At 41.4% G+C, this 18256-nt stretch overlaps 1 protein-coding gene across 1 annotated transcript; it reads right to left on the bottom strand.

Annotated features, from left to right (window-relative positions):
* Nucleotides 1-2618: 2618 nt before the first annotated feature.
* On the bottom strand, nucleotides 2619-15557 carry slc45a3 (solute carrier family 45 member 3). The gene is made up of 7 exons (XM_030730200.1): nucleotides 15102-15557; nucleotides 13264-13505; nucleotides 12505-12617; nucleotides 11355-11824; nucleotides 10993-11258; nucleotides 4982-5251; nucleotides 2619-3058 (listed from the first exon to the last, which is right to left on the bottom strand). Exons 1-7 carry the CDS (start codon nucleotides 15259-15261, stop codon nucleotides 2915-2917), a joined length of 1665 nt encoding a protein of 554 aa, XP_030586060.1. The 5' UTR covers nucleotides 15262-15557; the 3' UTR covers nucleotides 2619-2914.
* Nucleotides 15558-18256: the final 2699 nt, after the last annotated feature.

Here is an 18256-nt window from a genome sequence, read left to right as displayed (position 1 = left end):
AGAGTGACCCATTCTTTCACAAATGTTTGTAGAAGCAGTCTGCATGCCTAGGTGCTTGGTTTATACACCTGTGGCCATGGAAGTGATTGGAACACCTGAATTCAATGATTTGGATGGGTGAGTTTAAACTCTGGTAACAAAGTGTATCCAGTATAATGAGGATCTAGATCTCTTTCCAAGTGGCCTTAATTTTCTTTTATATCAAGCTCTTGTTTACTGTAAGGCTGCAACTAACACTTTTATAATCAACATATCTTAATATATAAGACTTCACTGAGTATTTTTTTTAATTAGCAGAAAATATTAAAAATGGTTATTTGTCATCTCTGAAACCAAGTACACATATTTGATGGCTAAAAACAAAACAAGAATGAAAGAAATTAATTACATATAAATAATACAATAGGCTAATTAACTAATCATTTCAGCTCTGCAGTACTTGTTTGTTTCTGGGTGTGTGTGGAAATAATAAATCTTTGCTCTGGGGCTCTCTGTGAGGTCAAAGTAGCCATGGATGCAAGTGTATGAAATAAAATAAGTGATAAGTGATATCTAAAACCCTTTTTTTTTTTTTGCTACCCCAACAGCTCACTGATAGGTGAAGCCAAACTTATTACATTGTGTGACACACGTACGCTGTTAGTAGAATGAACGTTACAAAGATTTCCTGTAAAAAATTCCTCCATCTGCATTTCATGCTGTGCTGCTGTTCTGTTGTGTAAAGGGGCCCTCTGGTGGTTTGGTAGAGCTACAAAAACTCTAAATAAAGATGGAAAATAGTAAAACCAATAAAATAGCTCATTTATTCAAGTTATAGCTAAATCTCAAACTGGGATCCATTTTAAACCTGACTGTAAGATTCAGAATAATCCCCTGAGGGACTCACAAACTAACATATTCAGTGCAATTAAGTGTCCCAAACACACGTACACAAAAACCAGACTAACTAAAGCCAAGATTAAAAATCTCAGTCAGAAGTCCACATCTTTACATATATACCAGACGCATACAATGACGACGCGTCTGCTTCAGTAATATTTTCAACTGAGCATTTTTACATGCAGTGGTTTCATTTTCAAGCCGTAACCTTCAATCCCCCCATCCCAAAAAGATTAGATTGCAAGTAGTTGCAATGATAGACAGTATAAAGCATGAATACACCCACCATGAGGTCACCCACTGGTTTTGGACTCCACATTTTGAAACTTAAGTGCCTGAGTTTTGCCCACTGAAATGTTGCTTTTTAGAGCCAGAAGTTACTGACTCAGGTGTGTTGAAGCAGAGACACATCTAAAACCTGCAGGACACCGGCCCTCGAGGCCTGGAGTTGCCCACCCCTGAGCTAACACTAACTAGCTGTAAACTGTGTGGGTGAAATGCAAACACACATTTTGGCTCACTAGCACTAAGTAACAGACTAATAAAATACTAGAATTTCACTGGTCTAAATCACACAGCAAGCCATGTTATTAGTCATATAATTCCATTAAAAATGCTCTGTGGACACTGATCCTCTCCAGCTGTCAATCAATGCAGCCACATCCCCAAACTCAAAGCTGGATGAGTTATAAAAAAGTCGCCTCGCTCAGAGTTGTCATGAAGGGGGAAGCTTTCCAGAGAGGCCAAAACATTTTTTGTACCATGGTGTAAATATGTTTTTTTAATGCTGTGATAAAGACATTGACTCCCTTTTGGACCAGACCCCTTGTGGCACCTAGAGAAACTGCAGTTTTTACCACTTTGACACTGGCTTCATTTTTCAGCCCCAGAGGTTTCCCCTTGGTTGCGAATGAGTGATGTCACACATCCACCATTACTGTAATGGGTAGTTGTAGTGATAGGGTACTGCAGTAACACCACCGTGGGTACTTGGATTGATGGCCTGCAGCAGTGGTCCTCAGTTACTGATGAAATCGGATTGTGGTGTCACTGTATTATAAGTTGTGTTTGTAGTGCTGAATTTGGGTACTTAGGCTGACTCCCAAATAAGGAGAACAAATTACATGTCACGTCCACTTCAATGAATTAGGGCCATATGGCTGAAAGATAATGATATGGAATACGAGCTGCTGGCATCCTGTTACTTTACAAGTATCCTTCAGTTGCAAAACTTCCGAGCAACGTTGATGAGAAAGACTGACGTCAGTGCAATATTTCTGTGTCCTTGGTTATGTTGTGTGCACACATGGACTCACACTAGATAAGAACCACACAGATGTAGTGCAAACTTTATAAAAAGTCAATATTGTCCTGTCCACACCCTCTTCTGCAACAGAAGGACAGGGTGTGGAGTGTTATTCTTAACATAATATCTCTGCCCACAATCTGCATCATGAGCAAGAGTATAACCAGTACAGCAAAAAAAAAAACAACAACTGGGGCACACAGCTCAGAAGGTAGGTGTTTTAAACGTGATTTCTAATCACTGGGTAATTAGGTTACATGCTGGCTGTAAATGATCTTCATAGCAGCCAAGCAGAGCATATGGATGAGGAGACTGCAGCAGAATGCACCACACAAGGAGTGTCAAGACTCCAGTGTCGTTTCTTAGCAACAACACACAGCAGGATATCATTCCCTATCACTCCCTATACAAGAATACAAAGAACAAACCTGATACATGAGCGTGCAGTGTATTCTGTACACCGTTTGATCACAATATGTGACAGAAATACAGCATCCATAGACTTTATTGTATTAAGAAGACACTACATTTGCCATGTGGTATGAGTCTTAAACTGGCAGCACGATTCTTATGTGACTGCTTTATACATCACAGTTTCAGCAAGCTTCAGTGGGTCCTTGAATATCTATAAAACCTTCAATGCAGTGTGTTCCCACACTAGAACTCTCGGGATGCACTTTTCACAGCAGAATACTTTTCTGTCTGCTTATGTTCTTGATGGACAGTCGATCAGCGCTGGAGGTCAGCGTCGCTGTAGACAACTCTGCTGGCAAAGAGCAAAGCCAGTAAGCTGAAGCAGCAGGCGGAGGCCATGTAAGCCCTCACGCTGTTGGTTAGCTGCACTATGGAGCCGAGGCACATTGCTGGCAGCACCTGCAGGTAAGCAGAGGAAAGCAGCTACATGTTTAATGCACGATCAGGATTTACACAGCAATCAATTTAAGGATGTAAAATAAGCCATGTACAGTAATAGCTTTGACTGCAAAAATGTCTTAATTGCTTGAGCTGATCAAACTGTCAAAGCGTATTAGCAGAGACATTATCGAAGCATTCAAAGAATTCTGCAGCAGCAAAGATGGCGGTAGAAGTAAAACTTCCCAGGGAAAGAAAACTTTTTTCAAACCTCTTTGAGGCAAAGTTACCAAACTTTTTAAGTGTTTTTTTTTTAAATCAGGTTTTACTCATGATGGAATATTAAAATGAAAGTTGAGATAATTCTTCAAAATGACTACCAAAATAAGTGCTGGGAGCATTTCAAGATGGCAACCAAATGGCAAGACTTGGTTGCCATACTTGGTATAACTTTGGTATAATCCAGTCTGGTACCTTTGGGTTGGGAGCAATGGTTGCTTAAGAAAATAAATTGATCTACATCCTCCTCATTCTCATTAGAAGGCAGCGGTGCAGTGGGTAGGTGCTCGCCTTGCAGCCGGAAGGTTGTAGGTTCGAGCTGCTGTCCCTGCGCTGCGTTGTGTCTTTGGGCAAGACACTTAAACCACATTGCCTAACGGTAGCGCCGGTCTCTGGCTGCATGACCGCAGATGCTCGTCTCTGGATGAGTGATCTGGAACGATCATTTCGTTGTGTGCCTTGTGTGCACAATGACAATGAGTTGAATCTAACATCTTCAGTCATCTGCAGTTCAGTAGTGTGTTTACACAGATGCTCTAAAATGAAGGGAAAACCCCTCTGTGAGTGGATCCTGTGGCTCTGTTATAATGTGAAGGGCATTTTGCTGGCTTCCCTGATTTCAATGATGCCACTATGTTGTAGCCATGTCATAGAAAATAAATATAGAGCAATTTGACCGCATGCAGTTTTAAGCTTTATAACGTGTTAACATGTGTGTATGTGTAAAGTCCATCTACACTGTGACAGGATCTGATAAGTTGAACTACCATTTTTTCAGTGGTACGGGTTTATCAAAGCTCGATATAATCTGCTTTGAGCACAAACATATCACACTGTGTGACCAAAACGATAATAATTCTCAAGAGATGGTCAATATCAAAATATGAAATAATCAACTGATGGATCTAAAAGTGGACTACCAGCTTGTAAGGTATCTGTTAAACAGAGTCTGGGCCTGATGAAAGCTAAGGATAGAGTTTGGCTAACAGTAGCTTCTCTTCTGCAGCTAAGGAGCACAGGGTCATAAAACTCAACTGGGGGACTTTGCTTTGTGTCCCCTGTGGGACTGGCAGTTTTTTCTTTTTTTTTTTTACCTTAAATTTCATTTCCATTTATTGTTTTTATTAGAAAAAGATCATAGCTATCTGAACACAGTGATTACTGAGTACCCAACGCATTAAAATGTGAGACCAAGCTGTTCTGACAAAATGTTTTTCCATGACAAGGTTTGAAGTTCAAGCTTCTTACTGTGGCCTCATAATATCCCAAACAGATTTATCCCCCATACTGTGATTTTACCTCTACCCTGGAACTGGTTTAAAATACTGAACAGAAACTTTCAGCTTAGGCTACACAGAAGAAAGGGTTCAAAGATGCTATCTGTTAAACTGTTCTTGGCTGACAAGACATTGAGTATGAAGCACACGTTTTCCAGCACAAGCTAATTAAAATTTCTGACTTGCTAAACAGTGGAAGAACTGCTGTCTTATTCCGAAACTAGTCATGAGTCCAAGAATCTGTCAGAGTAAAGTCAGACACTTCCAAAAACCATCACATCAATGGATAAATATATTCAGCAGCAAATTGATCAAAAAATATAATAAGTCCTTCAAATGAGATCTGATTACACTGTACATCACATGAAATTAAATAACCCACTCATACCTGGGACAGCAGGTACGCCCCTTCCAGTATCGCCATGTCAAAGCACATCCCTCTCTGTGACACTTGTGTGGAATCTGCTTCAGCTCTGTCACCTCCACCCACTAAAGGTGATACATGAGGTGACCCAACAGAGAACTCCACCCCAGGAAGTGTCAGCCCCCCTGCTTGGTGCTTATCAAGTGAACCATGTGAGGGAACGGGCTTGGTAAGTGTTGGGGTGTTACTTGCGCTGCACTGAAGCGGTCTGGGTCTGGATGACTTGAAAAAAACCTTGAAGAGAAAAAGGTGAGCACTTAAATTCACTGTCATCACTAAACAATATCCTCTGCTCTGGGGAGGGATCCTATGTTTTTTTTTGTTTTTTTTTTAAATGAAGGCACAAACTTGGAATAACCTTAATGGTTGGTTGCTTGTAGTGTTTTAGGTTTTTTGCATGGTTTTGGTTTTATTTGTTTAGACCTTTTGATTTTAATAGGTATGCGTATTCAGTTTTAATATTCTACTGATCAGAAGGTCAGTGGTTCAATCCCTGGCTCCTCTAATCTGAATGTCAAAGTATTCTTGGGCAAGATACCAAACCCAGAGTTGCCCCCAGTGTATCCATTGGCGTATGCATGTCTTAATGTTAGGTCAAAAGCACTTAGGTATAAAAAAGGTGCTTGTATTAATGTGTATATGGGTGAATGAGGCTTGTAGTGAGGATGCACTTTGACTTCTCAAATGGAGTAGAAAACCACTATATAAGTACCAGTTCATTTGCCATTTACCATTTTGCCAGATTTAATGGGACAGCTGTTTAAGGCTTGGAGAGACTATAAATAGTACGAGGGAGTGGAGCACAGCGGCATCAGAAGAGACGCTACAGTGGGCCACCAGAGCGAGACAGCAGCACAAGACACCAGTGAAAGAGTTATACTGCTATGGCTGCCTTGCTGCTACTATCTATTGGATACCGCTAACCAAAAGGAGTCCTGACACTGATTAATGATGGCTGCCTTCAGCGGTTACTGGGCAGAGGCTGGAGCCTCACCCAGTGCTGTGAGTCACCTGTTCTGTTTCCTTGTGCATCAACTAGTGTCGGGACAGCAGGTGTTTCAGAGCGGTGTTAAAGATCAGTGGCAGCTGTGTCAGGTTTACAGTTTTACAGCCAAATTTGCTTTGAACAAAACTACTGTCCAGTTTTGTCCTTTGTATAGAGTTGCCAGAGAAGCAGATTAAGAAGCGGTATGGGGAGAAAGCTGCTGTGTTGAAGAAGGCTGTTCATCGATTGTGGGCTTTTCTGTTGTTACAGAAATAAGAAGAGATCAGGCTTTGGAAACAGCCCACTGGACTGGTTCTTAAATAGCACTTTTCTACTCTACTTGAGCACTCAAAGTGCTGTATACAACATGCCTCATTCACCAATTCACACTTATTCATACAAGCACTTTTTCCTATGCCCAAGTGCTTTCTATCTAACATTCACACACGTTCACACTCCAGTGAACCCATCGGGCGCAACTTGGGGGTCAGTATCTTGCCCAAGGATACTTTGGGAGCAGCCAGGGATCAAACCACCAACCTTAGCAGGTGACCTCCATCCCTGGAGTCTCGTAGAGAGTAATGAGGACTGGACTGTGAGGTAACTGCTTGCTCTCTGGACTTCTGTTGTATTTTCATTCTGTTCTATTGAGAAAACGTGTACAGTCTTCTACCGATTAAAGTAGAATTTCTTGAACTACTTCTACTTGAATCAGTGCTGGCAGTTAAACTAAAAGGCATAAAAACAGTCAGACTCCTGTGGGGCTTGACAGACTGTGATTGCTAGCTAAAGCATAACATGGAAAATGATCAGAGCTGACCGAACCAATTCAAAAGGTGGGTCACAAACATGTCAGCGTTTTACTACTTGGTTTTGTTTGTTGCTGAAAATAGTAAAAGGATCATTGATGTAGCTGCTTAAATATAATCACTTGATTATGATTATTATCCAATTGTGATTTACAGGTGCTGGTCATAAAATTAGAATATCATGAAAAAGTTGATTCATTTCAGTAATTCCATTCAAAAAGTGAAACTTGTAGCTTATATTCATTCATTACACACAGACTGATATATTTCAAATGTTTATTTCTTTTAATTTGATGATTATAATTGACAACTAATGAAAACTCCAAATTCAGTATCTCAGAAAATTAACATATTACTTAAGACCAATACAACAAAAGGATCTTTAGAAATGTTGGCCAACTGAAAAGTATGAGCATGTACAGCACTCAATACATGGCTGTGGGCTCTGTCAGCCTGGATTACTGCAGCAATGCAGCTTGGCACGGAGTCGATCAGTCTGTGGCACTGCTCAGGTGTTACGAGAGGCCAGGCTGCTCTGATAGTGGCCTTCAGCTCTTCTGAATTGTTGGGTCTGGCCATTCGCATCTTCCTCTTCACAATAGCCCGTAGATTTTCTATGGGGTTAAGGTCAGGTGAGTTTGCTGGCCAATTAAGAACAGGGAGACCATGGTCCTTAAAGCAGGTACTGGTAGCTTTGGCACTGTGTGCAGGTGACAAGTCCTGCTGGAAAATGAAATCTGCATCTCCATAAAGTTGGTCAGCAGCAGGAAGCATGAAGTGCTCTAAAACTTCCTGGTAAGACGGCTGTGTTGACCTTGGACCTCAGAAAACACAGTGTACCAACACCAGCAGATGACATGGCACCCCAAACCATCAGTGACTGTGGAAACGTTACACTGGACCTCAAGAAACGTGGATTCTGTGCCTCTCCTCTCTTCCTCCAGACTCTGGGACCTTGATTTCCAAAGGAAATGCAAAATTGACTTTGATCGGAGAACATAACTTTGGAGCACTCAGCAGCAGTCCAGTCCTTTTTGTCTTTAGTCCAGGTGAGACGCTTCTGACGCCGTCTCTTGTTCAAGAGTGGCTTGACACGAGGACTGCGACAGCTGAAACCCATGTCTTGCCCTCCTTGTGCAAGGTGTCAGTGGTCGTCTTTTGGACAGCTGTCAAGTCAGCAGTCTTCCCTGTGATTGTGTAGCCTACAGAACTAGACTGAGAGACCATTTAAAGGCCTTTGCAGGTGTTTGGAGTTAATTAGCTGATTAGAGTGTGGCAGCAGGTGTCTTCAATATTGAACCTTTTCACAATATCCTAATTTTTTGAGATACTGAATTTGGGGTTTTCATTATTTGTCAGTTATAATCATCAAAATTAAAAGAAATAAACATTTGAAATATATCAGTCTGTGTGTAATGAATGAATATAATATACAAGTTTCACTTTTTGAATGGAATTACTGAAATAAATCAACTTTTTCATGACATTCAAATTTTATGACCAGCACCTGTACATCCCACAGAAACAGAAAAATACCATTATATACTACTCTAATCTATTACATGGAGGAAGTTTTTAATTTTTTTAATTCTCTAAAATGTGCCTTTAAGGCAGGATTCACACATGCAAATTTCAGGATTCAATGCTCAAATCTACTTGTAGTGAAAGTTGGGGAAGGCTTAACTTTTGTAACACCAGGTGTAGGTGCAGGTGTCAGCTAAGCGAAATAACAAGCCAATCAAATCACATTAAGAAAATATTTAGAGTGAGGTAGTTGCTTGAGCACCACTTGGAGCTTAGTGGAACGTAATTATTATTAGCAGGCAGCTAGCTTGGCTCATGCTAACTGCTAGCTGAAGCTCAGCTGGTTTGCCTTGTGAGTGATTAGTTGTTGTAGCTATGGCAATCATGCCCCAAAGATGCCATCCAAAAAGGTCAGGCATGCCCATCATCAAGTGCTGAAGCAGCATCTCCAAGTGAATCCTCCCTAACAAGTTCCTGGTATATAAATAGAATCATGGTAATAAGAAAGTGCACCCTCTGTCAGTTCTAAGGTTCTAAGTGGACGTACTTTATTTTTACCGTGACCATTAAGTGGTTAAATTGTCAAAGAGAAATTCATGCAGTAAATTAAAGAGAGCTGTTAATAGCTAAATATGAGGTTCAGTTGTAGTTATGCATTGATTGTGAATTTCTGGATTAATGCTGATGATAAAAAGAACAATTTTGTTGAGAGCAGATATTGATAATATTTCTTTTGAATTTGTTGACATTTCTAGCAAAGAAATATTCCCTATAAAAAGATACTGAACTGTTTTTAAAAGTTTTTAACATTAAGGGCAAAACAGATGTGACCCAACAGATACAGTGGTATGAAAATGTTTGGGCACCCCTGATAATTTTCATGATTTTCTTTTATAAATCATTGGTTGATCAGCAATTTCAGTTAAATATATCATACAGCAGACGAACACAGTGATATCTGAGAAGTGAAATGAAGTTTATAGGATTTACAGAAAGTGTGCAATAATTATTTAAACAAAATTAGGCAGGTGCATAAGTTTGGGCACCCTTGTTGTTTTATTGATTTGAATACCTTTAGCACTAATTATTGGAACACAAAATTTGTTTCGTAAGCTCACTGACCCTTGACCTGCATACACAGGTGAATCCAATTATGAGAAAGGGTTAAGGTGGCCAACGTCTCTCAAATGACCTGAAAACAAAGATTGTTCAACATCATGGTTTAGGGGAAGGATCCAAAAAGCTCTCTCAGAGGTTTCAGCTGACAGTTTCCACTGTGAGGAAATGGAAGACCACAGTCACAGTTCTAGTTAAGGCCTGAAATGGCAGGCCAAGAAAAATCTCAGATAGGCAAAGGCGAAGGATGGCGAGAACAGTCATAGTCAACCCACAGAGCAGCTCCAAAGACCTACAACATCATCTTGCTGCAGATGGTGTCACTGTGCATCGTTCAACTATTCAGCGCACTTTGCACAAGGAGAGGCTGTATGGGAGAGTAATACAGAAGAAGCCTTTTCTGCGCACACACCACAAACAGAGTCGCTAAAGCTCATTTGGACAAGCCAGCTTCATTTTGGAATAAGGTGCTGTGGACTGATGAAACTAAAATTGAGTTATTTGGATAACAAGGGGCGGTATGCATGGTGGGAAAAGAACACAGCATTCCAAGACAAACACTTGGTACCCACAGTAAAATGTGGTGGCGGCTCCATCATGCTGTGGGGCTGTGTGGCCAGTGCAGGTATTGGGAATCTTGTTAAAGCTGAGGGTCGCATGGATTCCAGTCAATATCAGCAGATTCTTGAGAACAATGTTCAAGAATCAGTGACAAAGTTGAAGATGTGCCGGGGCTGGATACTTCAACAAGACAACGACCCTAAACACTGCTCAAAATCTACTGAGGCATTCATGCAGAGGAACAAGTACAACGTCCTGGAACGGCCATCTCAGTCCCCAGACCTGAATATTATTGAAAATCTGTGGTGTGATTTAAAGCGGGCTGTCCATGCTCGGAAACCATCAAACCTGACTGAACTGGAGATGTTTTGTAAAGAAGAATTGTCCAAAATACCTTCAACCGGAATCCAGACTCTCATTGGAAGCTACAGGAAGCGTTTAGAGGCTGTTATTTATGCAAAAGGAGGTTCTACTAAATATTGATGTAATTTTTCGGGGTCCCAAACTTATGCACCTGCCTAATTTTGTTTAAATAATTATTGCACACTTTCTATAAATCCTATAAACTTCATTTCACTACTCAAATATCACTGTGCTCGTCTGCTATGTGACATATTTAACTGAAATTGCTGATCCGAACAACCAATGATTTATAAAAGAAAATTATGAAAATTATCAGGGGTGCCCAAACTTTTTCATACCACTCTAAGTATCGGCCTTATTATTTGCCAATATGCCAATATCAGTCAACAGGGCCAGTATCAGTCAATACTGATATCTGGCTGATAAATTCTTTATTTTGTACCCTTTTCCTTTACAATGCAGTTCAGTGGACTTAATTTTAACAGCTTTTATTCTTGTATGCAGTATTTCCGCTGTATTATATCGTATCAGCCAACAGTTTGGACACACCCATCCAAACTGTTGGCTGGTACTGTATACACAGTGCTTGAGGCTGAACAGTGTGAGTAAGAACTAACCTGTCTGTCTGAGTGATAGAGGCACAGCAGTGTGTATGGCAGGACCTGAAGGACACAGAGTGTGTACCCTGTCACAGCAGCCATGACAGTGACCACTGTCACGCTGTCTGAGACACTCATGATGGTGGTGGCCAACAGTAGAATAACCACACCACTACTGTACACCTGCCTGGCTCCCAGCAGAGCCACCCAGCGGTTCATTAGCATGGAGCAAAGCACCGACACCACACATTGCAGGAAGAGGGCCAGACTGGCCATGCGCACACCTGGACAGCCAGGAATCAGATGGTTTTAATGCAAAACATAATCTCATTGACCGAATCTCATTGACTGAGTTGAAAGGCTTGAAGCAGTTATCCTACCTTCATCATAGCTTTTTCTTTCTGGTGATTCTGGATCTGCACTTGGCACTCCCTGATACAATCCCTCCCCCATAAAGTCAGCAAAGAAAAGCATGACGCTCATCACCGCCATCCAGCTAAACATCTCTGCCACAAAAAGTCTCCATATGACCTGCGGCACATGTTTGTACGCCACGTACACACGACGTAGCACTGAAAGACACTCTGATGCACATCGACACAGCGCATCACGGAAACGACGGGGCCAAGGCAGGAAGGGGAACAGACAGCAGCTGCTCCTCAAACTTTTTAAAGGGGGATGAGCAAGAGTCTTCCTCTCTCCCTTGGCTCCTGCTTCCTCTGTGATGCAGGTTGTGGTGAGGAGGCAGCCAAGGAAGAGGAGGGTGAGCAGGGTGTAAACAAAGGCCTTCTGCCCTCCCATGTATGCTGCTATGGGTTTCTGGCTCCAGTCCACAGCAGGAAACAAAAACCTGAAAAAAATTAATGTTACATGTTGAAATCCTGGGTATATTTGAATTCACTGACCTGGACCTTGTGACTGTTGGAGAATTACACTGGTGGTGTAGCCAAAAGTTTTGGCAGTGGCACAAAGTTTGTTTTTTGTGCACTTTGCCATTTCAGTTTTTATTTATATTATTTTTCTTTTTTGTTTATTTTTTTACATATTTTTAAGATAAAGTGAGGAGCGATCACAAGGATCTCACAAATGTCAACAACGTTTACTGACAAATAAATAAAAATGTAATTTTGGCCGTGCTGCCACTGATAAAACTTGCCATGGCTGTAAATCCGGCTGTGTGGCACAAACAGTCCAGCAAGTTTGTACTAGAGTTTTGCTGAATTAAATGATAGTAAATTATTTATTCTAGTATTACAGCTGGATTAGAAAAACTAATTTGTGTGCTAATTGATGACTCTGAATTCTACACATGCTGACTTTAATAGTAAGCACTAAGACTAGGACCTGTGCTACAAACTCACCAATGTGCCGCTTTGGAGCAATAATTAAATGATTCAAAGATAAGTAACCAGGTAACACAGAAATGAAAAGAAGGATTAACAAGACAATGTGATGAAACTGCATGCTGCAAAGCTATATAAGTGGCAGAAAATATGAGACAGAACCAGTTAGGGAGAATAAGTGCCTTACCCCAAGCATCCACCCAGGCTCGTCATCAGGGAATTAACTGAGAATGCTTTGCGATTTTCTTCATCCCCAGGAAACAGGTCTGACAACAGGGCAAGCAGTAGGGTAAGACAGGCCTAAGGAGACAACATGCATTTTGTATTATTCTCTCAGACATTAAAAAGAGAATGGAGGCGTTTAATTGGCAACATTTCTAAGTGAACTGGGTTCGATCAACCTGGAAGGTCTAGATTTGGTCCAGAGGCAGGAAAGCTCATTTACAACTACATTAACTACAAATTCATCCTTGGCACAGAGGCTTTCCTACAGTAAATCATGAGGCTCATTTCATGCATTTGCATCTAGTGGGAATTTATAGGGATTAAAAATCACAAACAAAAAGTTTGCAGCTCTGTTAGGCATCAGCTGCACTAATATCCACCAGTATGTGGGACAGTTGGTCCAAAGTGTTTGTACTCCAGTTCTGGTGAATGAAATTCTAGCATTACATAGCACTCCACCCTCCTGTGTAAATATGGTCTTCAACTACCTTAGCCAACAGGTGTGATGTAGAGAAGATGGAGCACAGTGCGAAAAAGCTTTTAATAAACTTTTAATAACTCTTTTAGCACAAAGGGAGGTGAATGTGTGGGTGGGGGCGTCCGTATAGTACATGACACTGCCCTATGTCCGTTGTTGTTACCATTGGAGGGAAAAATCCCCGTTAACCATTCACTGTTTGATTTTTAGTTTTGCACAGTTTTGCTTGTAAAGCGTACTCACCTGTGCACAGAATTCAACAAGGCATACAGCTACAGCCTGCAGGGCAGCTTCCACCCAGTGAGGGTGCTGTGGTGAAATCAGAAGAGTCAGGCTCCGGGCCTGGGGAATGATCTGCAGGCCTAGCAAAACTCCCAGGCTTAGCATCCAGATAAACGGCCGGCGTCGACCGAAGCGGCCTCTCCACGAATCACTAGCAGAGCCAATCATGGGTATAAAGATCAAGCCCAAAACTGGAGTCACAGCTGGCAGAAAGAAAGATCCTGTTAGCCTGCAGTTGAACTTTGGTCCTCAAAGTTCAACTACTCACCAAGGAGGAACTAGTCAGGATGGATCTAGTCAGAGTTTTATGGTATAATGCAACTACATTTCTGTTCCAGTGGTACTTTGTGTGCTTTGAAGACATTACAGACAGCAAAAGTCTGGAAAAAATTTACATTACCATTATCTTTCTCAAATAAAAATTTAGGAATAGACTCAAAAATTCCTTTAGAATTCTTATTTACCTACACGCGCTGCCTGTATTCATGTTGCTTCTCTGGTCATTTTACATCTCTTTGTAATCACTTTTCATCTGTTGTGGTTGTTTAACCTAACATACACAGACAGTTCCTTATATCTTCTGCCACCTTGTGCATATGTGTGTGTCTGTGTGTGTGTGTGTGTGTGCAGAGCCGCTACCTAATGCTCAGTGTTATTTGGGATTCGCATTAATCGGGTTGTGTGTTTTCATTTGCTAGCTTAATGAACATTGGTTCCCCGCTCTCTTGCTGACTAATAGCCATAGTACTTGGGTTTGCCAAAATTTGCCTTTGAACCGCCAACAGATGATGCCAACACATGCACACTCAAAACCGGGTAGCGACAGTATCAGTTAGCTAGCAGTGCAAACATGAAGCTGATGCCTTCAGCCTCCTGCTTCTGGGTACCTTCATGGAGCTTCCTGATTGGCAGAGCTAACTCGAAATTTCAACTTGAAATTTTGAGTTTTGGATGGCAATTTTTATTTATTTACTTTTTTAGTGGCAGAAACAAGCTTCCATAATATAAGGTGGTGGTACCTGTCGCTGCAAAAAGACTTCCAGTCCTATAGAATTCTATTTAAAAGTCGGCTTTCCGTCTTGACTTTTGTGAATACTTTCCTACTGAGTTTACAGGCCCAGTCACTCATTTTAGGTCATATTGAATAAAATAGTCTAATTTGTAAATCTTGGTCATGCCATGTTTCAAAATACAGGATTATCTGGGGTATAAAACTGCATGCTTATTGGCTATGGAGTTGTCAATCACGAGTCATTTGCCAATGATTGTGCGACTTTCTTGTCACATCTATCTTGTTTGTTTGTTTGTGCTTTGTGGTTGTGTTTTTGTTTTTTTGTTTTTTGCAACCAAGATGGCAATGATGGAAAGCTCAACTCGAGGCTTCAAACTGTGATGTCACATTAGCCATGTCCATCTTTTATACTGCCTGTGGATCAAAGCCGTTACTCAAACTAAGCAACCTAAAATCCACTTTTTCCAGTTTTAAACATGTAAATACAATATTGACAAAACTAGATGAAGCATTTTGTTTTAAATTAATATTTCAGATAGTAGTTGTAGACATGTAGGTCCTCAGCAATCCACCAGGGGGTGGTGCAGCACCCTCAGTGCCCCTATTTAATATTGTATTATGACCAAAAAAAAACCCAAACACACAAAGCAGACAATATGAGATGTAAAACAAACACGAAGAGATACAAAATTATCTCAAAAAGATGTTTTAAAAAACACATAGATGCAGAACAGCTACAAAAACTGTAATGCTCATTTGGTTTTTCTGTGTGTAGTTCACCACTTACCCAGCATCATAGTCATGTAGCGTTCCTCCATGCCGGCCTCCAGCAGTAGAGGTGGGATGTAGACAGTTCCTGCAGCCATGCACACCTCTAGGCCACATGATAAAATGTTCACCAGCAACAGCTTCCACATCTGGCACTGAAACCACTTTTCCACCGCCATCTTTGCTTTTGGCTCTTCAGTTTTTTTAATTTAGAGACTTATTTGAATGTATGAATGTCTTTGAGTCCTAATATGAAATATTAAGTTTATGTAAAGACAGTTTTTAAACAAAGGGGTTTCCCAAAAGGGTTTGAGCTGGTCATCAGTTGTGGAAAACTTCCATATCATGGTGTGCAGCGCTGTCTGAGGGAAGCGGTCTTCAGAGATCAGCAAAGACAACTTTCTTGAGTTTCCTTATTATTTGGGGTGGCATTTGCTCCCCATTAGACACAGACATCTTCACCTGCCAGTGCGGCATCGTCCTGTGTAATTCAAAGAAAAGCACATTAGGGTCTGAAAAAAGTATCTTTCAGTTATAAAATCTTTAAAATGATGACCCGCTGCATCTAGACGCAAATGTCATTTTTTTCAGGTTACTGCCAAGACTTCAACTTACATTTACCCACTGAGCTTTTTTCTGTTGAGCACAGCATTGTAGTGAACTAGAACTAAACTAACAATTAAAACATTAGTTTTGAAAACCATTAAACCATCACTAAAACCATTCTGTGAACACAGAATGCCCATACGTTTTAGTCCTTGTGGTCAAACTTGGCATGAACCCCCCAATCGCTTAGTTTATTAACGTTTTTAGTAATATTAGAATTGTAAAGATAGCTATAAAATGTTAAAAATATACAAAATTATAGATTAAAGAATACATTAAGTTTTTGTTTCAGTGTGGCTGCCGTACTGTCCAGTGTCTTGATGTGTGTTTATGGAGGCAGACAATCTGTCTACAATTACAATAATTAGAACCTGCTGAATTTTCAACACATTGGTTTTTCAAATGGTTCAGTATCTATTTCTGACAGGATTTTCTGATTTTCTATTTCCTGTCACTTTTAACCAAATCTCAACATTGTTCAGAAATCTAGCAAAGTCGTCTTGAAAATCTTTTCAGTGTGTTTATTGCCCAATTGTGTCTCCAGTTACGCCATTTATCTCCATTTCCCATAGAGTTTACTGAAAGTGTAAAAAGGATCATAAAGTCATCTCAAGGTGTTTGAGATGACTTCTACAATCTGAACTTGTCTTATTCATAACTGCATGTCTCTTCCTTACATCAGCGTGCACCTTAGCAGCAGTTTGTTGATTTTTAGAAAAATGAATTGTACCTTTAGGCTTTAGATGTAGCGAGGGGTAGGATGTAAGGTGTGCCAGGGAAATAAATGATCATTATGGTCTTAAGTGTTTCTGTAAGTAAACAGAGCTTTATGGCTCTCTGAATTCTGACAAGAATGAATGATAAAGACTGTATAATTTTGTTAATATCTTATGATCTGTTTCTTTTTGGTACATATACCTCATATATATAGCTACTGCGTACAACCCATTCATTTCCTAATCTTTTCATCTGAAAGCCTGTGTGTGTGCGTGCGTGTGTGCGTGTGTGCGTGCGTGTGTGTTATTCACTTGTTAAACCAGAACCTCTTCTTCCTTGTAAGCAGACACGCTCAAAAGCATTAAGCAATAAACTGAAAATTTTTTTTCACTTGCCTTGTAAAAACCCTCTGATCTCTCCATAATGCAGCAAAAGTTGTTAAGCCCGCAAAAGCCAGCAGTGGCTACAGGTGTCCGTCCTTTAAAGCTCAGCAGGTTGTAGTGTACGCTTCTGTGTGTGCCAGCAAATGACAACAAAGAGAAATACACTGCTGCAACAGGTGAGGAGATTCTTGTTCACATTATGCTTTCAGTTGAACGTGTGGGCGGGCCTTCTGTGTCATCACACTTTAAGTAGTCCTGTGACGTTCCTATGCTTTTTTTGTTTTTTTTTTACATGTGTGTTCATATTATTTGCTCAGCTACTGCAGCACACATCCTGGTGTGCCACTCAGGCTGTTCTTCTGGATTTGTAGAGGCTGAGTCAGACAGGTCGAAGAACTCCACAACTGGAAAATGAAATGTTCGGTAAGCAGTCATACATTTCCTTTTGTCACTTCCTGTCACTACCCGGACTGGATCAACGATAAATAAATATTTATATAAATAAAACAGCCACAGTTCTTCATGCTAGCCAGTCAATCTAAGCTCCTTAGTTTTATCCAAAAGTGTCAGGTCCCTTCCTTATGTCAGTACACACCTTAGCAACAGTTTGTTGCTTCTTGGAAAAATAAATAACATGTTTAGGCTGGCAGCAGTTCTTTGTGATATTCTTGAAATGATGTCATACAACCATCCATCCATCCATCCATTTTCTTCCGCTTATCCGGGGCCGGGTCGCGGGGGCAGAAGCCTAAGCAGAGAAGCCCAGGCTTCCCTCTCCCCAGCCACCTCCTCCAGCTCATCCGGAGGGACCCCAAGGCGTTCCCAGGCCAGCCGAGATACATAATCTCTCCAGCGTGTCCTGGGTCTACCACGGGGCCTCTTCCCGATGGGACATGCCCGGAACACCTCACCCAGGAGGCGGCCAGGAGGCATCCTAATCAGATGCCCGAGCCACCTCAACTGGCTCCTTTCGATGTGGAGGAGCAGCGGCTCTACTCTGAGCCCCTCCCGGATGGCCGCACTCCTCACCTTATCTCTAAGGGAGAGGCCAGCCACCCTTCGAAGGAAACTCATTTCTGCCGCTTGTATTCGCGATCTTATTCTTTCGGTCACTACCCAAAGCTCGTGACCATAGGTGAGGGTAGGAACGTAGATCGACCGGTAAATCGAGAGCTTCGCTTTTACGCTAAGCTCCCTCTTCACCACGACGGACCGGTGCAGCGTCCGCATCACTGCAGAAGCAGCCCCGATCCGCCTGTCGATCTCCCGTTCCCTTCTCCCATCACTCGTGAACAAGACCACGAGATACTTAAACTCCTCCACTTGAGGCAAGAACTCGTTCCTGAGCCGGAGATGGCACTCCACCCTTTTCCGGCTGAGGACCATGGCCTCAGACTTAGAGGTGCTGATTCTCATGCCAGCCGCTTCACACTCGGCTGCGAACCGTTCCACTGCGAGCTGGAGGCCC

This window comes from Archocentrus centrarchus, chromosome 5 (assembly GCF_007364275.1).
Source record: "Archocentrus centrarchus isolate MPI-CPG fArcCen1 chromosome 5, fArcCen1, whole genome shotgun sequence".
Lineage (NCBI taxonomy): Eukaryota > Metazoa > Chordata > Actinopteri > Cichliformes > Cichlidae > Archocentrus > Archocentrus centrarchus.
This window is presented reverse-complemented; position numbering and strand designations above follow the sequence as displayed.

Excerpts from the sequence above, each read along its gene's own strand:
- slc45a3 (XM_030730200.1), bottom strand. The coding sequence starts at position 15,261 with ATGGCGGTGGAAAAGTGGTTTCAGTGCCAGATGTGGAAGCTGTTGCTG. Across the intron at positions 11,825-12,504 it reads AGCCTGGGTGGATGCTTGGG|GTTTTTGTTTCCTGCTGTGG; the intron begins GTAAGGCACTTA and ends AATTTTTTTCAG. Across the intron at positions 5,252-10,992 it reads TCTATCACTCAGACAGACAG|GTTTTTTTCAAGTCATCCAG; the intron begins GTTAGTTCTTAC and ends TTTCTCTTCAAG.